This window comes from Chanodichthys erythropterus, chromosome 17, assembly GCF_024489055.1.
Source record: "Chanodichthys erythropterus isolate Z2021 chromosome 17, ASM2448905v1, whole genome shotgun sequence".
In the NCBI taxonomy this organism is placed as follows: Eukaryota; Metazoa; Chordata; class Actinopteri; order Cypriniformes; family Xenocyprididae; genus Chanodichthys; species Chanodichthys erythropterus.
The window spans coordinates 24,012,379-24,038,545 of NC_090237.1; the positions used below are offsets into that span (position 1 = coordinate 24,012,379).

Genomic DNA, 26,167 nt, shown 5'->3' on the forward strand with positions numbered 1-26,167 from the left:
GTGTTGAAAAATAACTCTTTGTCTTTGTTTTCTTGCTACACTGTGAACTGATGTGTCTCTGGCCTTTTGCCTCTTGGTTCTCAGGTGTCTCAAAAGATATCTCCTACACTATTAGCTCTGGTGACCCAATGGGCTACTTCACAGTGGATTCAGAGACTGGGGCCTTGAGAACAAGCTTGCCTCTGGATCATGAGGCCCAACCCAGCTTGAATCTGGAAGTTCAGGCGCACTGCGGTAACCCCCCAGCCTTTGGCCAGACTAGGGTACGAATTACGGTGTCCGACGTCAATGACAATGCACCCGTATTCTTGCCCTCATCCTCAGAGTCATTGATTCTGCCTGAAGACACACGGATGGGTACAGTGGTCTACAAGGTCCAAGCAGAAGACCGCGATTCTGGACCCAATGGTCTCCTGAGTTTTGACCTTTTCAGTGGCGGTGCCCAGAGAACCTTCAGCATTGATCGTAACAGCGGGCACATCCGCCTCATTGGCAGTTTGTCATACGAGACCATGCCCCGCTATGACCTGCAGGTGATTGCCAAAGACAGCGGAGCACCTCAGCTAAGTTCTACCTTCACCCTGGTCATCCACGTACAAGCCGAGAACAGCCAAGGTCCCATGTTCGATAGCCTCACGTACCGAGTAGAGCTGAAAGAAAGCACACCTCTCAACACACGCTTCCTGCAGGTTCGAGCAGTAAACCGAGATGGCGGCATCACCGCTGGACCATCTTCTCCATCTTCCACCCCACTAGCCTACCACCTGCACCCAGACGGTGATGCTGCAGGGTTTGGCATTGTGTCCGACAGCGGCTGGCTGTTTGTGAAAAGTGCCTTGGACAGAGAAGCCAAGGAGATGTACCTGCTCACTGTACTGGCCACATCAGGCAATGGACAGTTGAAGAAGACGGGTAGTGCCACAGTGCGTGTGTCAGTGATGGATGAAAACGACAACACCCCACGATTTACCCAAGAGAGAGCATTCCTGGCAGTGCGCGAGAACCTGCCGGCAGGCACTGGTTTCGGCCGGGTGTCTGCCAACGATCGAGATGCTGGTCTCAACGGTCGGCTGAGCTACCGCCTGCTCCATCTGGATCGCCACTTCCAGATCAACTCCCACACAGGTGAGAATCAAAATGGCAGACAGTCCAACAGACCAGAACGACTTTGAGTGACAAGGTCAACTTAGCACATACACAGGTTCTCTAGTGGTTGGTGGTATTATGTTTGTCTGTATAGAAGAGGGATGTCCAAAACTACGTATTTTCAAAATTGACTACTTGGTGAGTTGTTTATGAATTAATCAGCTTTTTGGTCTTGAGTAATCATTGTATAATATGGCTAGTTTAGGGTCATGTCCATTAGCATTTCCTAAAAGCTAAGTAACAGCTTTCCAAAGAGACATGAATGCTGTCATTTACCAAATGTTTGCATGTTGACTGACAGATATTCATCAAATAAATAGGTAAAATAATGACTATAGCCTTAAATTTCAGAAAGCTATCACAGTCCTCACAAAAACAATTTTTACTGATTGTTAGCATGCTATCTTAGAGGTTTTACAGCTGCTAAAATAATAAAGCTAAAACAAGAAAATCCATATAAACTAGCCAAACTCAGCAATCCAGTAGTCAGTTGTTGGATGGCTAGTTGACTGTTCTGACCCATCCTTAATGTGGAGCTGTTGAGCATACTGGACATCACACAGCTCCAGACTTTGGCAGCATGCTAACTGTGGGGGTTCCTCTTGGTGATGTCAGGATGTGCCATCTGTGCCTTCTGCCACTGACATTTTCCTCAGCAGTGTAATAGTTTCTCACCCTTTTTTCTGTGTTTTTCCATCTGTCCTACTCTTTTAAAGGTGAGATAAGCACAAAACTTTCCCTAGACCGTGAACTTCAGTCCAGCTACCAGCTCATTGTGGTGGCTCAGGATGGTGGGACCCCTGCACGCAGCGCCACAGGCTCTGCTTTCATCACAGTTCTGGATGAGAACGATAATGCACCCTCCTTCAGCCATGCTCAGTCAGGAAGAGAGCTCTTGCTGCAGGTATGAGAGCTAATATTAGATTCATAATCCTCAGTGCTACGTCTTCTAGAAGAGAAAGACTGTACATTTTAATGTGTAAAGTATATGTTCTACAGGTTCACTTTGTCAACTTTTAGATCTCGCTAAGCTGATGACATTTCTTGAAACTAGGCAAATATGTTCAAAAGAAATAACTTTGCCATTAAAAAGTTAGGGGACAGGAAGAAAACAAATGAATACTTTTATTTAGCAAGGATGCATTAAATTGATCAAAAGTGACAGTAAATACATTTATAACATTACAAATAAATGTTGTTCTTTTGAACATTCTGTTCATCAAATTATAATTTTCACAAAAATATTAAACAGCACAACTGTTTTAAACATTGATAATAAGAAGAAATGTTTCTTGAGTACCAAATCAGCATATTAAAATGATTTCTGAAGGATCTTATGACAGAAAACTGGCTGCTGAAAATTCAGCTGTCATCACCGGAATAAATTACATTTTAAATGTTGCCCTAGAACCTTTTTTTAAAAAGATGTAATATAAGTCTATGGTGTCCCCTGAATGTGTCTGTGAAGTTTCAGCTCAAAATACCCCATAGATTTTTTTTAATTCATTTTTTTTTTTAACTGCCTATTTTGGGGCATAATTAGAAATGAGCCGATTCAGGGTGTGCGGCCCCTTTAAATCTCATGTTCCATGCCCCAAGAGCTCGCGCTTGCCTTAAACAACATAAAAAAAAGTTCAAACAGCTAATATTACCCTCAAAATGGATCTTTACAAAGTGTTCATCATGCAGCATGTCTAATCGCGTAAGTACAGTATTTATTTGGATGTTTACATTGATTCTGAATTAGTTTGAGGCTATGCTCCGTGGCTAATGGCTAATGCTACACTGTTGAAGAGATTTATAAAGAATGAAGTTGTGTTTATGAATTATACAGACTGCAAGTGTTTAAAAATGAAAATAGCGATGGCTCTTGTCTCTGTGAATACAGTAAGAAACGATGGTAACTTTAACCACATTTAACAGTACATTAGCAACATGCTAACGAAACATTTAGAAAGAAAATTTACAAACATCACTAAAAATATATTGCTATCATGAATCATGTCCATTATTATTGCTCCATCTGCCATTTTTCGCTATTGTCCTTGCTTGCTTGCCTAGTCTGTTAATTCAGCTGTGCACATCCAGACGTTCTGCCCTTGTCTAATACCTTTCATAATGTTGGGAACATGGGCTGGCATATGCAAATATTGGGGGTGTACACCCCAACTGTTACGTAACAGTCGGTGTTATGTTGAGATTCGCCTGTTCTTCAGAGGTCTTTTAAACAAATGAGATTTATATAAGAGGGAGGAAGCAATGGAGTTTGAGACTCACTGTATGTCTTTTCCATGTACTGAACTCTTGTTATTTAACTATGCCGAGGAAAATTCAATTTTTGAATCTAGGGCACCTTTAAAATTTATTAAAATGGAAAATTAATAATAATATTTCACAATTTTACTGTATTTTTGAAGAACTAAATGCAGCCTGGGTGAATTTAAGGAAAAAAATATATATATATATATATATATCTTACCAACCTTTTGGTAGTGTCTAGGAAAAATTATAGCAATTTAATATATAGTAGTGAGATGTATTTATCATTATTTAAAAAGTGAACTCAAATCTCTATACAGGCACTAGAAGGTCAACCATCTGGATTTCTACTGGGAACGATTCATGCAAAAGACCCTGATGAAGGAGAAAATGGAACTATTTTCTACTCGATGTCTGGTAAGAATGATGCATCAGTGAATAAGTCAATTAATCAAAACCATCTTGTGAGCAGATGCAAAGTTTACAGTGATAAGCATTTTGTCTTGACTACTAAACATGAAACTGCTTTGCAATGTGATACAACCCTGCTAATGAAAAGATATTTAATGGTCAATGTGCTGTGGAGCAACATTTCAGACCAATGAGATTCCACAGTGGGCGGGGCTACGTATTGTCACCCTGTTTAAATAGAAAACAAGCACTTAACAAAATGATTAATGCAGTTGCAACTGATTTAATTAAAAAAGGGTACAGTTTTAGTGTGTTGTTAAGATTCCACTGTATATTGATACTAAAAAAGTATGCCGGTACCAAAAATACATCATGCCTGACCCATGCGATAATATTCTGCTATTCGTCACAGTTCAGGCAGCATGACGTGAAGTGTAGAAGGTAATGTGTTGACGCGTGAGATCTTAAAATATGTTTTGTAGCACATTTACTGAATTTGACACATAACTATTTAATTCTGAATTAATCAAATCCAGATGGAATCAAGTCATATGCAGCCTTTTTACAGTAAAAAAAAGTCTATCCAATCATTTTTTATCTGGTTAGGACATACACTTGTCTTTTATTGCCCGTTCCATCCTGTCTTTGCCGTAGGTCCTAGAGCTGAACGTTTCACTCTGAACCCAAACACCGGAGAGCTGCGGTCCTCTTCCCTTTTGAGCCATTCTGAGCGGCCTGAGTACAGTTTCATCGTTCTGGCCTCGGACCGAGGTTCACCCCCTCAGAGCTCCACCATAGCATTGAAAATACAGGTCAGTCCCCCTCCAGGAATCAGATGGGACATATGAAACAGTGGCTAGGTTAAGATACACCTAGAGTCTATGAACCTAAATCTAAATCATGCAAATCCATTGGATGACAGAGGGATTAAACATCCCCTCTGGACCCTCATTCTTTGGCAGGTTTCCTGACAAATTTCCTAACAATGTATATTGTGCCTTGATTAGTTATGGCTATAAATCTTCAAAAATTCAGTGTAACACAAGTGACCTTTGGTCATATCAGAGATCGGCTTCATCGTAAGTTAAAAATAACACCTTCCGCCACATGGATCTATTCATCACCTTTTCATAACATGCAAAATGATTTATTTAATACTGTTATATGAAAATATGAACTTGTAAATTATTCTCTACAGGAATGGATCCATTTACATCTGCTTTTAGGTTAAACATCATGTGAAGGAAATATGGAATGATCTAGTTGGCCTAATCAAGGCTTGCATTCTTGCATTGCAAATTTCCATAGCTAGCTCATCTCTCCTATTCCAAGTCTTGTAACCTTCCCCAAGCAATGCCGGGAAAAATACTCTCAGCTGGCTAATTTTAGGTGCTCAAAGATGAATGTCTTAGCTTTGCCTTTTTTTCCCCCTCACTCTAGCCGTTGTTGTCTGCAACATTTTAAGCGTGATATTACAGTGTAAAACATTCAAAGTAGGAGTGACCATCTACCAGCTGCACCGATACAAGTGCCAGCTGTGCTTTCTGCTATGTTGTGTCAAAGTCTCGTAATACAGTTCAGTAGCCCTTTGAAGAACAGAAAAGCTCCTTGTGAAATACCCCAGTGATCAAATTAATATTTCTCGAACTAGTCAACAGAGTGGAAACAGACTCAACGGACAGCAACGGTAGTAAATTCCAACATGCAAAATGCCTGGAAAACACATTTATGCTGTGTAACTATTTAATATTGTTATGTATGTGCCAATACAAATAATGAAGTTTATAATTGATATCTATTTAGAATAAAAAGAGCTCTAGCAAGGCTTTGATACTTTTAGAAATCAAGAGTTTGTCAAGCAGCTGTGCAGAAAAAAAAGTAGATCTTTTGTTGGAACGTGCTTTGACATGTCATTTACCGCTTAATGTGGGATTAATTACTCCTCTGTCCTATTATGTTTCATTAGAAGACTTGGCCTCAAGAATCTCGTTATTGCCAATATACTAATCACACTGCTGCGTAATGATGATTTAGTCATAGTAAAAAATTAATAGGTTATTCATGAGCACATGTGTTGCAGTGCATACTTTTATTTCCACTTGTTTGAGTTCTAATACATAGCTTCTAGGGATTAGTAACTTGTTCTGTGTTTGTATGTTTTTTTCCTTATCTAAATGTCTGTTTCCATCTTTCTGTATCTGTCTTTCTCGTTTTTTCTGTGCACATACACACATACACAGACTATAGTATCTATCAAAACAATGTCTCATCTGTGAAAAGAAACTGTGCAGGCTTCCATATTAGGAAGTGAGGTTCTTTTGCTTTGAAGTGTTTCTGAGTCATCTATGAGGATTCTGTATTTTTATTAAGAATATTTGCAAATTTGAATGTTCTAACAGTTTCCTATTCTGATTATGTTTACTTTAATCCAGTATTATTTTTCCTGGCAGTCACAGAGCCATCAAATTAACTCTGATTAATGCTAGCAGGTTTGTTGTTTGAGCTTGTAACCCCCCCCCAACACACACACACAAAACAAGTTTTATTTTTCATTCAATGTAAAAAGAGAAAAAAATGTGGGCTGCAATGTTCCTGTTTTGTTGTAGTTAACTCGTAGTTAACTACAAATAGGTTGTAAATCTGATCTGATGTGTAGTTTAAAATTAATTAAAATCAAAATCAAATAATAAACCTATAGACCTAATGTTTGAACTTTTTTGGTTTATAGTGATAAAAAATAATATAGCTGTGAGCAGCAATTAGCAGGGTTCAAGCACTTTAAGCACATGCGTAAAAAGGAATTATGTTTTATTTAGCAAGCCTGTAACCATCTAGTTCATAGATGGAAAAGACTATTTACAGCCAATACAGACAATTTACCATAGGAAATATATGATTTTTAAAGCTTTTTAACAGTTATTGAGCCAAAAGACTAGTTCGCCAAAGTTATTTTTTGAAATAATCTCCAATATTTAACAACCGATTCGATGGACAGCGGTGGTCCTGGAGGCAAAGTTCTACCATGTGGTATGAATGTCGTGAGTACTGTATATTGAAAAAATCGTGCGCTATACAATCTTTTATGCAGGTGAAAAATGTGAAGGTGCCCCCCGATTTCTTTTGAATTTCTCACAAGCCTCAACAGGCCCAGCAAGTTTCAATCCGATCGGCCTCCGTTAACCTAGTCTGATAGCTGCTCAAAATTCATTGGCGTATGGCAGACATGTTTTTCGAGATACGCCAATATCCTTGAACAAACACACTGCATGCCAATTTTCAAGTCAATTGGACTAACGAAATAGTTATAGCCGTTTTCATGTTTTTTTTCTGGTATATCACCACCAAGTGGCCAGTCGCTGCGTCCTTTTTCATGCGTCCACAGAATGAGCTCTTACATAGGTGTGCTGAGTTTGATGAAAATATCTCATTCCGTTCACAAGTTATAGCCATTTTACTAAAAGTGGCTCTTCCCAACTCATTTTGCCGGCCCTTAGGGACCATGAATGGAAATTTCAGCTTTTTTTTTTTTTTTTGATAATTATTGACAGTCAGACTCCAGAGAATCTTGCTGCACTGGTTTGGTTCCGATCGGGCCAAAAACCTAGGACTAGTTCGCAAAAGTAGGCTTTTTAAAAAAATCCAAAATACCTGAAAATTTTGGCAACGAGCAAATCCAAGGCATGCGTTTTGTCTGTCTTGAGCCAAGGAATTCCAACTATATAAGACACTTGAGCCTATGCTTAACGGTTAGGAGTTATGAGCCATTTCATATTTTGACCGTCAGGCCGATCAGGGCAAGCCTTGGTGAAATTGTAGATGGTGTGAGTACTACCAGTACCAGCCCTCAAAGTTTCAAATCTTTACGACTTACGGTATGGTCTGGTTTAGGGGAGAATGCTGATCCTTGGAAATTTTTCAACAATAAAAGACATTTTTGAAGTCCATGAAGTCCATTCCTGTTGTCAAATGAACATGTCAGACATTTAGAAATGCTATGCATTCATCATTTCATCTTCTTAATCTAAAACATAATTGTCTTTCTTTTCAGGTTCTGAGCTCAAGTAAAGGATCGGCCACCACTAACTCCCATCCATTAATGCTGAGTTCTGTGGAGGGAGCTAAACCTGGCTCCATTTTGGGGTCTGTACGTTCACCTGATTCTCAGACCCTTCCTGAAGCAGGCCAGGTCACGTACACAGTGGTGGGCAGTACAGACAATGACGGCACCTTTGTGGTAGACCGCCAGACGGGTGATGTTTACCTGGCCCGTGAGCTTGACTTTGAAAAAGCTCCTCGATACACACTTCAGGTTGAGGTGGACGACTTCTCCATGCCCCTCCCTAAAAGTCACTTTGTAACGTTGGTAATTGATGTCCAGGACAGCAACGATCATGCTCCCGAGTTTCCCGAAGACCCCATTATCATAGTCGTCCCTGAGAGCACAGATCCTGGGTCATCTATCTACACCTTCCAGGCTGTTGATAAAGACGGAAGTGGACCCAACAGTGAAGTGCACTATTCCATCCTTCAACAGTGGCCAAACGTCCCAGATCTCCTGTTCCTGGATCCAACTACAGGAGTTCTCTCTCTGGGAATGATGTTGGATCATGAGAGGACCTCTTCACTACTCTTGGTGGTTCAGGCGACTGATTCGGCCCCCGATGTCAGTCAGCAGCGCCGCGGAACAGTCACAGCCCGCATATTTGTCACTGATGTGAATGATAATGACCCTGTGTTCATCTCACCATCTGTGGTGAGTGTGATGGAGGACCAGCCTGTGGGCTTTGTTGTGGTCTATGTCATGGCTGTAGATGCAGACCAGGGAGAGAATGGACGAGTGACATACCGTATCCAGAGCGGCAACACCGGAGGAAAGTTCAGCCTTAACCCAGATACAGGTAAACCAATCAGAAACTCGGTCTTTAATGAAATGCGTGATGTTAACTATATATTTTTGCTCCATTTTCATACCCCTTACATAAATTTGGTTATAAAAAAATATAATTTTTATTGGAAAAAAAAACACCACAGTTTAAAGTTTGGGGTCGGTAGGAATTTTTTTTAAATGCTCACCAAAGCTGCATTTATTTGATCACAAATACAGTAAAAACGTAGATAATATTACAGTTTTAAATAATTGTTTTCTATTAAAAAAAAAATATATATATATATAAATATATATATAAATTAACATATTCATTCATTTTAATATGCTGATTTGGTGCTCAAGAAACATTTCTTATTACCATCACTGTTGAAAACAGTTGTGCTGCTTAATATTTCTATGAAAACATTTTTCCAGGACTCTTTGCAGCATTTAATTTTAAATACATTATAAACGTGTATATAATGTGTTATAACATTATAAATGTCTCTACTATTTAATGAGTCCTTGCTGAATAAAAGTATTATTTTTTTCAAAAGAAAAAAAATCTTACAGACCCCAACATTTTGAACGTAGTGTACATTTACATATATTCAACAATACAAAATATTTATAATATTTATAAAACAATGCTAAACACCATAAAGATTATGTGATGGGTATGTAAAATTATAATGGTTAGCACAGCTGTAATGCAACTATAATTGTGCATATTGTTTATTGTCTTTTGAAACCTTGTTATTTTGATGGGGTCTTGCATTTTGAGGGATTTTCAAATTCTATGGCAACCTACGAGTAATATTACGACATGCAGCAGTAGCAGCAGTGATTAAATTGATGTGTGAACAGCACATTAAGGGATTAGTTTGCCCCAAAATGAATTTTCTGTCATCATTTCCTCACCCTCATGTCGTTTACAGACCCTTATGAAAATTGCATTGCATGCAAAATGCACCTTCATTCTGATTCGGCGTTTTTGCTTGACTCGCATCTTTCCTTTCCTCCCAAGTCAGAATCCTCTAAATGCCCTTTAGTTCTCTTAATCCTAAAAACCGCTAGCTCAACATCTCATGCTGTGAGTTCTGAACAGTTTCTCTCATCTCTGTGTGTGTTTGTGCATTAGTGCATCATGACATAAAGCAGGGGTGTAAGACAGTACACACCACTCAGCTGGTAGCTATTTACAGCATGTTCTTTCACTAACAGATAGCTCAGAGTGTCTTTCACTGTTCCATAGTGCTTTGTTGTGGATCTTGATATGCTTGTGGACCCCACACTCAATATTTATTAAAAAATGGAAATAGATCAAGCCTGTACTTTAGCTTGTGCTCAAAGTGTTTGAACCTGTTGCACAGGTCATTGCAATAATAGACTACAGAAATAATCGTGGAATCAAAATGTAGAGAAATATAACGAAATGTTAAAGGGTTAGTTCACCCAAAAAAATTGTCATTAATTACTCACCCTTGTGTCGTTCCACACTGTAAGACCTTAGTTCATCTTCAGAACACAAAAAGATATTTTTGATGAAATCCGAGAGGTATCTGACTCCTCCATAGACAGCAATTCAAGCTTTCAAGACCCAGAAAGGTACTAAAGACATTGTTAAAACAGTCAACGTGACTGCACTTTATACAACAAACTCTTCTCTTCCCTGTCATTATCCTTACATAGTTGCTGAAGTAAGCACAGTGAAGGCATTCTGACATAGAACCTGGACGTAAACAATGTATGAGAATAAGAAGAGAAGATATTGTTGAATAAAGTTGTTATTTTTGCTTTGTTTTTGCTCACAAAAAGTATTCTCGTCGCTTCTTAAAATTAAGGTTGAACCACTGCAGTCACGTTGACTGTTTTAACAATGTCTTTAGCACCTTTCTGGAACTTAAAAGTGTTGGATTATATTGCTGTCTATGGAGGAGTCACATACCTCTCGGATTTCATAAAAAATATCTTAATTTGTGTTGTCTTATGGGCGTGGAACGACATGAGGGTGAGTAATTAATTACAAAATTTTCATTTTTGGGTGAACTAACACTTTAAACTGCCAAAATAAGCTTAAAGTGAGTTTAAGTGAGTTCAAGCTTCTCTTTTCCATCCAGTGAAAGTACAGTAAATGATCACCAGAAGCTGTCAAACTGCAGAAACAACAACAACAGCAACAACAAAAAACTCATAAAATTAGTCCATACCACTAGTGAATTTATTTTGAAATATTTTGAAGTGATATGTTGGTTTGTGTTAGAAACAGAGTGAAATTCCAGTCATTATTCTCTCCTGTTGTAGATCTCAAATCTCATTTGTGTGATTTTATATATTTTTTTTTTAATGTGCATTGTCAAATTTGGCGAGTTTTGAGATCTTCAGATATGAGAATCAATGACAAAGGCATCAGTGAAGCCAAGACAGGTGAATGACATTTGAGAGCTGCAGCAGATGGAAAAAGATGATTAGTGAATAACAACTGAAATTTTGTTCTTTTCCTCAGAACTATCATATGGCTTCGGAAGACTTGGAATAAAGTTCAAAAGTCATTTATGATAGACTACCTTCTTTATGACATGTTTGTAGCTTGAAAGCTGTTGGTCTGCATTCAATTTCATTGTATAGCAAAGATCAACCTTCGCATCAAACTTTTGTAATCCATGAAAGCAAGAAAAGCATACATGTTTGGAATGACACAAAGTTGAGTAAATGAAAAACTGTCTCTTTAAAATAACATTTGTCTGCTTTGTTAATGACAAAAACCTTCTGCGCAAACTCTGTCACTTACTATACTTCGGAAGCTCATTATTAATCCTCTCAGCTATTAACATGAGAATAGAAAAGCAAAACATCTTCATTCTTCCTCTTGGTTTCTCCTTACGTTGTTGGAGCATGGTTGTTGAGGAGTCAAATTGTCTGAAAATATTCGAGCTGGTAATTCTAACCAGATTAAAGCCTCAGAGGCATGTTAGCTCAGCGTTATGGAGATAGAAGAGAGGGAAAAATAAGTCAAGACAGAACGAAAACACCCTCTAGTGTCCCAGTTTCGATCATGCCTTTACAGCCTGCTTTGAATCACTGCGTCTGGTTCTTTAAAAGCATGAAATTGAGATTGGATCAATAGGAGCACCGCTCGCTTGTGGTAGGCTAACGACAGGGGCGCTGGCACCCCCAAATTTGAGCAGGGCACGGCAGGCCGAGCCGTTGCGTGTCTAGAGTGCTTGTTTGTGCGCTCTTTGTGTTTGCTGTGGAAAAAACTCATAAAATGTGGCCAGATAGTTGAGCTGTTATAGTGGCTCAGCGAGTCTTCAGGTAGGGAGGGCTCTGCATGGGAAAAAAATGTATTATTTAAATACGTCGCATGACTTTCACTCATTTTTAACACAGCAGAAAGGCGTCAACTCTTCGTGCTGTGATGTTGCTTATGCAAGATCAAAGTGTGCTACAAGATGGAAATCATTGGTCGTGCGAGCGTGTGAATGAGGCTTTGCTTAAGTGCGAGTGGTTTTGTTTTAAACAATTTACATCATGGCTTCATTACTGTGTAATTGTTTGAATGCAGTTCAGCAGGCGATCACTCACAAGAAATACCAGACACAAAGCTTATTACATTCATCATATGGTAGCCTAACACTTTTGCTTATTTCCTCTTTAGGGTCTTTGTCTATTCTTAGACCAATTGACCGTGAAGAGCAAGACCTCTACAATTTGACCATAGTGGCAGAAGACCATGGTTTACAACAGCGCAGCAGCTCCCAGTTACTGTCAATCCAGGTGATTGACGTAAACGATGAGACACCGTACTTTGAGGAAAATGAATATGAAGCTTTTGTTGCAGAGAATCAGCCTGCAGGAACCACGGTGCTGGTGGTTTCAGCTTCTGATATGGACCAAGGTAAAATATACTCCTATGTATATATGTATATCTTATTTCTTTTTTCTTTCTTTATGTATATTTTTTGTTTATTTTACACCAGTGTCAATTTAGGATTATTTATATGCTATTACAGTGTTTATTAATATTTGAGTTAGCTTTTATTTTTATATTTTCCAATTTAATTCATTTTTCTTAGTTTAGTTTTTAAGCTGTTATTTTTTTCTTTATTTTTTTCTTTTTATATATATATATATATATATATATATATATATATATATATATATATATATACACATTACCGTTCAAAAGTTTGGGGTCAGTAAGATTTTTTAATGCTTTAAGATTTTTTAATGACACTGAAGACTGAAGTAATGATGCTGAATATTCAGCTTTGATCAGAGGAATAAATTACACTTTACTGTATATTGACATAGAAAACAGCTTTTTTAAATTGGAATAATATTTCACAATATTATTATTTTTGTTTGTATTTTTAATCAAATAAATGCAGGCTTGGTGAGCAGAAGATACTTCTTTTAATACATTAAAAAATCTTACTGACCCCAAACTTTTGAACGGTAATGTGTATATATATATATATATATATATATATATATATATATATATATATATATATATATATATATATATATATATACAGCTATGGAAAAAATTAAGAGACCACTTAACATTGATTTCTGAACTTGGAGTGGTCTCTTAATTTTTTCCATAGCTATATATATATATATATATATATATATATATATATATATATATATATATATATATATATATATATATATATATATATATATATATATATATATATATATACATACAGTCCAAAAGTTTGGAACCACTAAGATTTTTAATGTTTTTAAAAGAAGTTTTGTCTGCTCACCAAGGCTACATTTATTTAATTAAAAATACAGTAAAAAACAGTAATATTGTGAAATATTATTACAATTTAAAATAACTGTACTATTTGAATATATTTCACAAAGTAATTTATTCCTGTGATGGCAAAGCTGAATTTTTAGCATCGTTACTCCAGTCTTCAGTGTCACATGATCCTTCAGAAATCATTCTAATATGCTGATCTGCTGCTCAAGAAACATTTAATGTGTACAATTGTACAAAATATTTATGTACAATATTTTTTTTCAGGATTATTTGATGAATAGAAAGTTCAAAAGAACAGTGTTTATCTGAAATCTAATCTTTTGTAACATTATAAATGTCTTTACTGCCACTTTTGATTGATTTAATGCAAGTATTAATTTCTTTGATTTCTTTTAAAAAAAATAAAAATAAAAATTCTTACTGACTCCAAACTTTTGAACGGTAGTGTATAATGCTACAGAAGCTTTGTATTTCAGATAAATGCTGTTCTTTTGAACTTTCTATTCATCAAGGAATCCTGAAAAAAAAAGTACACAACTGTTTTCAACAAATAAAAATAATCATAAATGTTTCTTGAGCAGCAAATCAGCATATTAGAATGATTTCTGAAGGATCATGTGACACTGAAGACTGGAGTAATGATGCTGAAAATTCAGCTTTGCCATCACAGGAATAAATTACTTTGTCAAATATATTTAAATAGTACACAGTTATTTTAAATTGTAATAATATTTCACAATATTACTGTTTTTTTACTGTATTTTTAATTAAATAAATGTAGCCTTGGTGAGCAGACGAAACTTTTTTTAAAAACATTAAAAATCTTATTGGTTCCAAACTTTTGGACTGTACTGTATATATATATATATATATATATATATATATAATCATATATATATATATATATATATATATATATATATATATATATATATATATATATATATATATATATATATATATATATATATATATATATATATAATATAGCTTGATTTATCTATATTTTTTTAATAATTTTAGTTTTAGTTTTAGCTGTGTACACATTGACTAATATCTTTGGCCGTGATGTCACATCTCATGCCGTGATTACCGCATTTATAAGACTTGCACTGTGTCGTGTGCTCTCTGTAAATGTGGTTTGGCAAGACAGGCTCACAAAAACATGAAGTTGGTAATTATATCATGAATGAATTTTCGGTATGGGAGGCGGGTGCGCTAACAAGGACAATAAAGACTGCAGCCTCTAGCGCGCATCTTGAGGCCAAGGGAGTGAGATTTATTTGTACAGTTCTTACTAGCTGGCCTCCGTTACACTCACCTCCCCTAAACCTCACTCCCATCCATGTCACGGCACCAATCTAACCGTTCCGGCTCTACTTGCCCTGCTTCGAGCGGGATTCGAACTGGCGTTTCCGGCATGGGAGGCGGGCACACTAACAAGGACGCTAAAGGCAGCAGCCACTAGCATCAGTCGCTAGTACGTCTCTTGAGGCCAAGGGAGTAAGGATAACTCGCACAGCTCTTACTAGCTGGCCTCCGTTCCAGTAGGAAAATCCCTTATTACTGAATGTACGTTTGTATGTAACGGCACTGTCTGTTTAATGCACGCATTGAGTGAGAAAACTTCATTTCCACCTTGTGTGATTAGTGATAGTTACACCATCCTCTTTAAAAGTGACACGAATGTTTGTTTACGGTTAACATTTCCCTAAAAATACTGGATACCACAGCCAAACCCATCACAAATAAAAGTGTGTGGTTTTAATTGGTGCCAGCCCGGGGGGTGGTGGAAGGGGAGTGCTGCATTCTCTTGGACTTACTCAGGGGCAAATAAAACAGAAGGATCATAAACTTTCTCTCCATGAACAATTAGCGAGGTAAACAGGTGACACTCTGCCAGATTGCTCGCCTTTTGCACGCGATCTGCCATCCATAGACCAGGGGGAGGGCGATTGAGACCAACTGCTTAAACAGCGGTATTAACTACAAACAAATAAAAACAGGGTGCACTGCCGTGTTTATTCATTCCGTGAGAAAAGTTTATTGTACAAAGTGAACACAGCCTCTTAAGAATGATGGCTTTTTTTCCTCAGACCTGATCATTTGGACTTGCATTCGGAGAAACTGCAGATTCATCTCATGTCATGTCTTTATGCTTTTACAATAGGGACCAATGGAATCGTGACATATGGAAGCATTGTAGGAGATGATTTCAGTGTTCATCCGGTGACAGGAGTCATAACCACCTCTAAAGCTTTGGACAGGGAGGCCCAAGGGGTTTATGCTGTGACAGGTACTTTAGAATACAGCTGCTGAATTGCAACAAGGAACTTATTCTCGGATATGCTTTTAATAGCAAAAATTGCAGTTGTTTGTTTGTTTGTTTTTTGGTTTCTGCCAATGTCATGTCACGGTTGGGCAAGTGTTTGTTTAGCCACTTTATAACCTCTTTCTCATAAACAGTTTATGCAAGAGATGGTGGTTCTCCTCCCAATTTCGCCAAGACCACAGTGCGGGTCACAGTGCTGGATGAAAATGACAATAGGCCGGTTTTTGGGAGAGTGTACTACAGTCTGGAGGTGCCTGAGAACCAGGAGCCTGTGGCGCTCTTCACAATTAGAGCCACAGATCAAGACTCCGGGGACAGTGGGGTGGTGCACTACAAAATCACTGGTATTAATGCCATGAGCAATATTAATGTTGTTGTATAATATATGTTAAATATTATTATATATTTTATACAAACAGTTAATTGTTTGTAACAATTAATTGTAACACATTTCGTAATGCCCAAAGTCATTTTCAGTTCTACAAATACCCATTAATCCTTCCCCCATTGTAGCAATATTTGGTACAACCTCATTAGAGCTCTTTCTAGACAACAACATTGACTAGGTTAGTATTGCTTAAATGGAAGGGAGTGATCCAGGCTGCATTTATTTGATCAAAAATACAGTGAAAAACAGCAAATATCATTAACATTTAAAGTAATAATTTTCTATTTTAATATATTTTAAAATGTAATTTATTCCTGTGATGACAAAACTTAATTTTTCAGCAGCCATTACTCCAGTCTTCAGAAAACAAACACGTGTGTTGCTTAATATTTTTGTGGAAACTGTGATTTATTTTTTTATGAAATGTTCGTTATTTAAAATATCAGTACTAGTTTTTGAACAGTAGTGTACTTTTAGTCACTTTGTTAAAGATCTTATGTATTATTTAGCAGAAGAAGATTCACTATTCCACTTTATTCCACAAAAGGTAGTCAAACATTTTGAACTATCTATCAAGAGATATAAACCCAAATGTCATAGTTAGGAATAAAAATAATGAATAAAATATAATTAAACTGATTTGTTCAATTACCAGGGGTCCTGTGAGGACAGTTAAATGATTACCATTTATTATATTTCTTTTTTTTCTCTCTTTTTTATGCAATACCCTTACATCGTAAAAGAAAGAAGAGTTTGTTGACAAAAATAAGGTGTTATTGTGGTTCTTACATCTGTCTGTTCTAGCATAGGAATATACATTTATTTATTTATCCATTCCCGTATTACATTACATGATATAGTTATGAAATTTAATAAGAGATTATGTAATATACATTGCACACTTCAGAGTTCAGTGTTGATGAAACCGAACAGTCCAGGTGACAACATTATTTTGATATCTTTCTTTTCTCAGAGGGAGACCATTTTGGTGATTTCCACCTGGACAGGAAATCAGGTGTGCTATCCACATCTAGGCCTTTGGATCGAGAGTCCAAAGCAAAGTACACCCTCACTGTGAAGGCACAAGATCAGGGTGTACCGCCCCTCACCAGCAGTGTCACTTTGGACATCAATGTGTTGGACCTGAATGACAACAGCCCAGTGTTTCCCAGCAGCAGCTACTCTGTGGAGGTATCAGAGGATGCTTTAGAAGGGTCTCTTGTTCTGGAGGTTTCAGCCTCTGACAAGGACGAAGGGTCCAACAGCCAGGTGGTCTACTTCCTGAGCCATGAATCCAGAGGTATGTTCATTGTGGACCAACACACAGGTCGCATTATTACAGCGGCAGCTCTAGACAGAGAAAAAGTGGCCTCCTACAGCTTCCAAGTCTACGCCATGGACTCCTCAGCAGCCAATCCCCGTAACACTTCCGCTGATGTGACCGTCCACATCTTAGATGTAAACGACAACGCCCCCTTCTTCATCACAGACCCGCTCATCATCAATGTCTCCAGCAGTAGTCTCTCCAACCGCAAAGTGCTGGCCACCATGAGAGCTGAAGATAAGGACTTTGGTGCAAATGGATCTGTATTTTATCGATTTGCGAATCCTGTCAAAGGCTTCACCATAAACTCCTTGACGGGGGACATCCAGGCTACTGAGAAGCTCCATGCGCTGACCCAGAGTCAGCGGACCCTCATTGTGGAGGCCATGGATCAGGGTAACCCATCGCAGTCCTCTCTGGGAGTGGTGGTCGTGTACATCCGAGAGCAGAGTTACCAGGGAATCCGCTTCTCGCGCAACACTAGGGATGTGAGCCTGCAGGAGAATGCCGCTAAAGGTACAATGATGGCCTTTGAATACATTGCAGAAATGTCCAATTGATGTACATCAGTTACATCCAGCTGATATTCCTGTAGCACAAACTGTAGAGCATGGTGCTTGCAATGCCAAGGTCATGGGTTTGATTCCCAGTGAATGCATGAGCTGATAAAATGTATATCTTGCACGCAAGGTTGTAATGCCAGTGTAATGTAAAAATGGGAAATGAGATGCATGGCTAAATATCCAATGTCGTCTGATATGATAAATAAACAACTGCAACATTGGATGATACCCCTTATGGTATTGATATTGTGCCTCTTTCTAATGGAAATTTTCTTTTAATCATCAAAGGTCTTGTCTTTTTCATAGGTACAGCAGTTGTTCAGATACAGGCTCACTATCCTGATGGATCTAGCAGTGGCATCAACTACAGCATTTTCAGTGGCAACAAGCAACAGTTCTTTAGCATCAGCCCCCACACAGGTATGATAGTAAATCTTTGCACCAGTTTATTGTGATGGTAGTCTTTGTATTGCGAAAGATGTTTCTCAATTAGTCATCATAAATTCATTATTTTAGGTGAGATTTGGGTAGAAAGTTCTACAGGTCTGGACTTTGAGGAGACCCCACGACTCCGCCTGGTGGTCAAGGCTGAAACCGCATCCTCCAGCTCCTTCATGGCAGTCAACCTTCTCCTACAGGACGTCAATGACAACTTGCCACGCTTTCAACTTCACAATTACATTGCTTATGTTCGTGAGGCCCAGGGTTATGATCATCCTATCATTCAGGTGCAGTAATCTCCCGTTTGTTTTCTCAATGGTTGAGTATTCATAAAAGTGTAAAGTTGTGGAGTACAACATCCCTTGGCCTAAATACAGCATATTTTCAGTGCAAACCAGAAGAGTTTCCTTTGCGTTTCCACAATGTTTTCATTGTCCATGGTGAGAATATAGGCTCAGCTGTCCCACATAGCCACAACCAATTGCCTTTTTCAACTTTTTTTTTTTTTTTTTTTTAATAATTTCAGTTCCAAACCCAACATTGCTTAGAGGTTCAAGTTACGCTCAAGCAGCTGTTGCAAATCTGCCTGTATTTTCATTGCCAATTTCACTGGTAATTTCCTCAGGTGTTGGCGAATGACCTGGACCAGGGTCAGAATGGGCAGGTAACCTACTCCATAAGGTCATCATCCATGAGCGGACTCTTCAAGATCGACCCTGTCACAGGCAGTATATCCACCGCTGCCATCATGGACAGAGAGATCTGGACACAGACCAAGTACTAAGTTATTCCTTCCACTATTATATTTGTTGTTTGTAATGTCTTAAAATCACTTATTTTTTACATTAAAAAAATCTTAAATATTTTGAATAGCTAGGGAAAAAGCTTAAACACCTTGATATTTAATCATATAATATAATTTTTTTATCTTTGTTATAATTTTTTTTTTAGAATTTGCATTTAAAAATCTTAAAGGATTAGTTCACCCAAAAATGTTCCAAAACCATAAGACAAATTAAGATATTTTTGATGAAATCTGAGAGCTTTCTGACCTCCCTATAGACAGCAATGTCATAACCAATTTCAAAACCCAGAAAGGTAGTAAAGACATCGTTAAAATAGTCCTTGTGACTTCAGTGGTTCAACAACTTTCCCTGTCAGACTGTTAACGCTGTTAACGTTGTATAGACAGTAGGGGTGTAATGATACGCTTAGCTCACGATACGGTACATATTCCGATACGGAGTTCATGATACGATACGTATCACGATATTTTGAACAAAATGAAACTGAAATTCAAATAAGATTTATTTAAAAAACATTAACAAATTTCAATAATTTTCCTTGTTGTACATACAAGATCACATTTTAAGGTTTTATAAAAATCTTCTGTGGCCTATTCAAATCAACAGCTGAATAGGTCTGTCTGTCACTGAAAAAAAAATGTTAAAATTAACATGAACTTAGAATTAAGAATCCTAAGAGACGTTCACATATCGCTTCTAAAAACGCGTGGAAGGCGCAGTCGCACCGCTTCTCCTTTCCAAAGCGCTTGCGCTCCCGTGACGTCGGTCGTTGCTATGCAACCATGAACCGTGCTCGCCAAGAGGATCAGGAAGTTTCAGCAAAGGACAAATTGATTTCTAGCCCTTGCATTAGCTTTACTACTAGATATAAAAACACCTTGTACAGCTATGATCAGCTGTTTTTGATATTTTGTTACGGAAAGGCCATAGCTGATCGGTTGGTTCTTGTCACATGACCTGTGGTGCGCCTGCGACATTCTGAAAAGTTGAGAATTTTTCATCTCGATGCGCCTAGAAAACGCACCGCATGGGCGTCGCGACCGCGTTGCTTCCATTGTGAGCGCGCATGCCGTATGGCTACATTAGAAATAACTGACTTGCACGCGGAAAAGACAACGTAAACAGCATTGGAGACTGACAGGGAAGCAAAGAAATTGTTGAATAAAGTCATTATTTTTGTTTTGTTTTTGCAAAAGCATTCTTGTCGCTTCATAAGCTTAAGGTTGAACCACTTTAGTCACATGGATTATTTTAACGACTTCTTTACTACCTTTCTGGGCCTTGAAATTGGTTATGACGTTGCTGTCTATAGGGGGGTCAGAAAGCTCTTGGATTTCATCAAAAATATCTTAATTTGTGTTCCGAAGATGAACAAAGGTCTTACGGTTTGGAACAACATGATTAATGACAGAAATTTCATTTTATGGGCGAACTAACCCTTTAAAACATCTTATATTTCTTTCTCATCAACATGAAAATGGTCTGTGAGAATGTCCAGACTCTGACTCTAATTTTATTGTTGTGTCTCCAGCCTGGTTATTATGGCAACGGACAGAGGCAGTCCTCGTTTAGCAGGTTCTGCCACTCTCACAGTGATCATTGTAGACCTGAATGACAACAGTCCCACCATCCCTGTTCCACATGAAGTCCGGATCCCTGAGAGTAAGTTGACTGCTGTTTGAACTCAGTATCATTGCTGTAATCAATGAACTGAATTTCCTATTTTTTCTGGCAGACAAACAATGAGGCACACCGTGCTGAAAGATTGACTCAATTACCAGGCGTTTTTCTCGCCAAAGTCCTCAAAAGTTATTTCCTGTCACTGATGTTGTACAATGTGTCCAATAATGATGGGCGTTGTCCAGCAAAACTTAATACTTTTGAAAGGTGCAACCACAAATGGAAACAAGTTAATTTCATTTTATACAGGATTATCAAGATTGTCTATTTCTTTATCTAGATACTTTGATTGGAACTGTGATCACTCAGGTCACAGGGAATGATGTGGACTCTGGGCCTGCTCTCTCCTATTCCCTTCTTCTGGACTCTGACACTCAAGGGAAGTTTGGAATACACCGTTTTGGAGGGGGGGTGTCCTTGACCGGCCCTCTGGACTTTGAAGAGAGAACATGGTACACGCTGACTGTCAGCTCCTCAGACACCAAGCAACAGAGTTACGCAAATCTGACCGTGCTTGTGGAGGATGTGAATGATAATGCTCCGGTTTTCTCTCAGGACCTTTACGAGGTACGTTAGAAGAGATTACAGGTTTAGGATGAACATTGATAGAAAAAGTACATTTCTGTAGTTTACTTTGAAATTAAACCCAACATAAGATAATTAAGTAATATAAACAGTTATTTGACCAATCAGAATTAGGTACTCCAGAGCGATTTGTAATAACAGATTACATAAGATTTGATACTCTACACTGTTTAATAAATCAGTTCCACTGGTTAAAATTCTTAAAAAAACACTTGCAGTTTATTTAAATGTCAATGAGACAAATATTGGTATTCAGAAAATATTCCCTGTGAGCACCACATTTAAAAAAAATATTTCTTTAAGTTAAAAGAAAAATAAATTTATGCTGTGCTCTGCTCAAAGCAGTCAGTATTAAGGCCGATTTATGTCTTTGGCAGGTGACTCTAGCAGAACACTCGCCAGCAGGAAGCTCAGTTATCACAGTAACTGCTACAGATAAGGACTCTGGAGAGAACGGAAGGATAACATACAGGGTTGTGTCAACAAAGGACATGTTCTACATTGACCCAAGCAATGGTAATTTGTCCATTTGTTACTGTTGTCATCCTTTTGTGTTTATTGTTCTTCATCCAAATCATTGTCAGATGTTTTGTAGAATTACAATCCAATAGAATTGCAATCCAATACCATATCAATTTTATTAATCAAACAAAAGTAAGAACTGCAGAGGTCCCAAAATATGCAAAATTATTGAATGAATAGAACAAATCTGGAAAATCACTGGAAATGTAGTAAATTATTAACAACAGAAGTAATGTGATTTAATAGCCCAATGCATTCAGCAAACACTACAACCAAATATTGTGTTGCATTTACACATATTACTAAGGACAGATCCATTTTTGCGTAAAGACTCTAGAGCACATGTGTCAAACTCTGCTCCTGGAGGTCCACTGTCCTGCAGAGTGCAGTTCCAACCAGTTCCAAAACACCTGCCTGGAAGTTTTTAGTAATCCTGAAGACCTTGATTAGCTGATTCAGGTGTGTTTAATTAGGGTTAGAACTCAACTCTGCTGGACAGTGGCCCTCCAGGAAATGAGTTTGACACCCCTGCTTTAGAGTTAAGTCCAAGACTCCTGTTATTATTATTGGGCTGTCACCCACCAGTTAAGAGCCATTGTTTTGAAGCATATAATAAACACCCTGATCTCACCCTAATCTTATCCTGCAATTTCTTTACATAGGTACTCTGTTCATCAAGCAGAAGGTTGAGTTTGACTCACAGCGCCCTTCTATTTTGGTGGTGATTGAAGCCAGTGATAGTGGGACACCACAGTTGACTTCCTTTGCCACAGTTCAGGTGCATGTGTCTGATGTCAATGACAATGCCCCTGTATTCCACCAGACTGAGTACAGAGCGTCTGTATCTGAAGACGAAGTTCCTGGTTCGACTATTCTAACCCTGGAAGCTGTGGATGGAGACTTGTCTAGGGACAACTGTGGCTTTGATTTTGCCATTGCCAGTGGGAACATCGGTAATGCCTTCCAAATTGAGAGCAGTGTTCGCTTCCTTGAGGGCCATGGATTTCAGACAGTTGGAATGCTGATATTAGTTGATAAGCTTGACTTTGAGATTGTGAATGCCTACAATCTTACTATTGTGGTCTCAGATCGTGGCATACCACAACGAAGCTCAAGTGTTCCCGTTTTAATCACGGTAATGGACACCAACGATAACCCACCATCTTTCAGTAGGGTGGAATACAAAGTTGTTGTCAATGAAAGGGCAGAAACAGGAACAGAAATACTTCAACTTTTTGCTGTGGACCCTGATTCAACCCCTAATGGAGAGGTTCAGTACTCAATCAGTTCTGGAGATGAATCTGAGCTCTTTTCTATTGATCAGTGGACTGGGTCCCTTCGTCTCCGGAGGTCTCTTGATAGTGAGGAACAGTCCTCTTACATGTTCATTGTTCAGGCCTCGGATGGTCAGGGCCACTTTGCTCTTGCTCCAGTAACTGTCGAGGTAAAGGATATTATTAACAACCGGCCTTACTTTCCTCTTAAATCACTTACAGCAAGCATTCGTGAAAACCAGCCCCAAAATGCTCTAGTAACCATATTACATGCCATTGATCATGACAAAGGAGCATATGGAGAACTGAGATATTTCCTAATGTATAATTCCGGCAATGGTAAAGATTCCTTTCTAGTGAACCAAACCTCCGGTGAGGTGCGAACCCGCTTTACATTCGACTTTGAGAAGATAAACACTTTTAATTTTATTGCCATGGCAATGGATGCAGGCAACTACTCTGCTACAGTCACAGTGCAAGTGTTTGTGACTGGTGAAGATGAGTATGACCCCGTTTTCACTAACTCAGATTTCACCTTTCGTATACCTGAGGGTGCCAAGAAAGGGCAAAGCATCGGCCAAGTAAATGCTAATGATGAGGATGGAGGGGTGGACGGCATTGTCCTCTATTCACTCGCAAGCAGTTCACCTTACTTTGAGGTCAACACATCTACTGGAGTGATATCCCTCAAGATGGATGCCTATCATCATCATATGAGCCGGTCTAAAAGAGAGGCACGTCAGATGACGTTGGATGTTATTGCCCACAGTCCTTTGGAGAATTCCCGAAAAGCTTCTGCCCAGATCACAATTGATGTCACCCATACATCCTTCGGCTTGAACACAGACATGAATGTGGTACTTGCCAGTGCTATAACAGCTTCTTTGGCAGCCATTGTGTTCCTGATCATAGTTGTTGTGGTGATATTCCTGTTGAGATCCCAAAGGTACAAAGAACAAGAGGCTTGTACCAGAATAGTCACTAGCGGTACTGTTCTTGAGAGTCTTGAAGATTCGAAAGTTACAGGGGGTGAAAAGCTATATCATCAGACCCTTCCTGGGTATGCAACAGACCAGACTGGGACCGGAGGAGGTACCTACACACGAGGTGGGTCTCTTGACCCATCCCACTCCAGTGGACGTGGTTCCGCCGAAGCAGAAGCAGCTGAAGATGATGAGATACGGATGATTAATGAATATCCACGAGTTTCTAGCATCTCCTCCTCTATGCAGGAGCACATATCTGCTCGTGGGCCTGACTCTGGTATCCAGCAAGATGCAGATCAGCTGTCTGACATTTCCTGTGAGCCGGGGATGGATGCAAACCAATGGTTTAAAGGGAAGAAACTGGGAAGTTTAAGTGGGACAATATTATCAAGCCAGTTGCCAACTTATCGGGATGAAGGAGGTGGATATCTTGGGGTTGGAAGGGGGCTTAACATCTCGCATCCAAAAGATTATGCTTTCCCGGAGGATGGTAAGCCTGCTGTTGATGGTTCTCTTACAGCAATCGTGGCTAGTGACGAGGAACTGAGAGGCAGCTACAACTGGGACTACCTCCTCGACTGGTGCCCTCAGTTTCAGCCTCTGGCTAATGTCTTCACAGAAATTGCCAGATTAAAAGATGAGAACGCACCACCTAACCCTCGGCGGCCATTTCATCCCAAAGCAAAGACTGATCCCAAGCCCAGAATTGACCCTCCTCCCCTAATTACCTCTGTAGCTCATCCAGGGGCCAAAACTGTTTTGCCAAAACCTGCTGTAGGCCGAACATTTCCCCACCTATCCTCATTGCGGCGATCTCCTATTGACCATGATGGCTCTGTTTCCTCAATTGCCATGTCTCCAAGTTTTTCTCCATCGCTTTCACCTCTTTCAGCCCATTCCCCAGCCATCGCTCCTTTTGGAGGTCACTCGTCCTCCGTTATCAATACAACTGAGCACTCCTTAGAACATGAGGAGACAGAACTGAGGATTTAATGCAGTCTAAGAATCACACCTGACTCAGGTACTCTAAAAATGCCTCTCCTCTGGCATAGTCCTCAGCATCATGTTGTATGTAATGTTGCCCCACTGGCTGGCCAGAGGTTTCGGTGCTTTTGTCACCCTTCTTTAGACTTGCTGACTTGAGTTGTAAAAGAAGTAAAAATGACTATTGTATAATGCTGTTCTAATGATCCTGAAGATCAACTGACATTTTATTAGCCCAGCATTTGCACATTTTAAAGGACTGTAATGTTTGATGTCAATGTTTTGTAAGAGAAAACACTTTTGTATTATATATTTTTGTACTGATTTTTTTTTTTTTTTTGTTTAAAAAGAATGACATATGTCAAACGGTTGCTATAACCTGTGATTTTTTTGACATACATTTATATTTGTATATTTGTGGCCGTAACAGTTTGTTATCAGAGCTTGTTCTAGTTTATTAACAGTTGCCATTCTAAAGTGTTCTAAGTAAGTATGTTCAGTATTAAGCTCTTAAATGTTTGGGGAACATGTTTTGCTGTCAGTATTTATATAAAAAAAAGTTACAGTATCTGCAAAATGCCAATGTACAGTCTTTGAAGGTTATGCTGCAGACACAGTGATCATATTGATTTCTACACGCTGCTTCCCCTCCCTTAGCTTTACTAATGGGAACACAATTGTAGCTATGAAACTAAATATAAAAAAGATTTCCCCCAAAATCTAAACTTAATTAGCACATTAAAGGCTTTTTTTTCCTCCATTGTTTTTAGTGTTGAAGCATAACAACTGTAGCACAAGAACAAAAGCTATCTGTGC

At 38.6% G+C, this 26,167-nt stretch overlaps 1 protein-coding gene across 1 annotated transcript in view; it reads left to right on the plus strand.

Annotated features, from left to right (window-relative positions):
- Positions 1-25,398, plus strand: part of dchs1a (dachsous cadherin-related 1a) — a 105,936-nt gene extending 80,538 nt beyond the window's left edge. The window contains exons 5-20 of the mRNA XM_067364391.1: positions 85-1,125; positions 1,863-2,050; positions 3,726-3,822; positions 4,471-4,628; positions 7,865-8,714; positions 12,342-12,581; positions 15,637-15,762; positions 15,933-16,142; positions 17,160-18,026; positions 18,380-18,493; positions 18,590-18,801; positions 19,140-19,291; positions 20,852-20,982; positions 21,281-21,567; positions 21,963-22,101; positions 22,770-25,398. Coding sequence (XP_067220492.1) covers positions 85-1,125; positions 1,863-2,050; positions 3,726-3,822; positions 4,471-4,628; positions 7,865-8,714; positions 12,342-12,581; positions 15,637-15,762; positions 15,933-16,142; positions 17,160-18,026; positions 18,380-18,493; positions 18,590-18,801; positions 19,140-19,291; positions 20,852-20,982; positions 21,281-21,567; positions 21,963-22,101; positions 22,770-25,360 — 7,403 coding nt within the window. The 3' untranslated portion in view covers positions 25,361-25,398. The remainder of the gene's footprint in view (positions 1-84; positions 1,126-1,862; positions 2,051-3,725; positions 3,823-4,470; positions 4,629-7,864; positions 8,715-12,341; positions 12,582-15,636; positions 15,763-15,932; positions 16,143-17,159; positions 18,027-18,379; positions 18,494-18,589; positions 18,802-19,139; positions 19,292-20,851; positions 20,983-21,280; positions 21,568-21,962; positions 22,102-22,769) is intronic.
- The last annotated feature ends 769 nt before the right edge of the window (positions 25,399-26,167 follow it).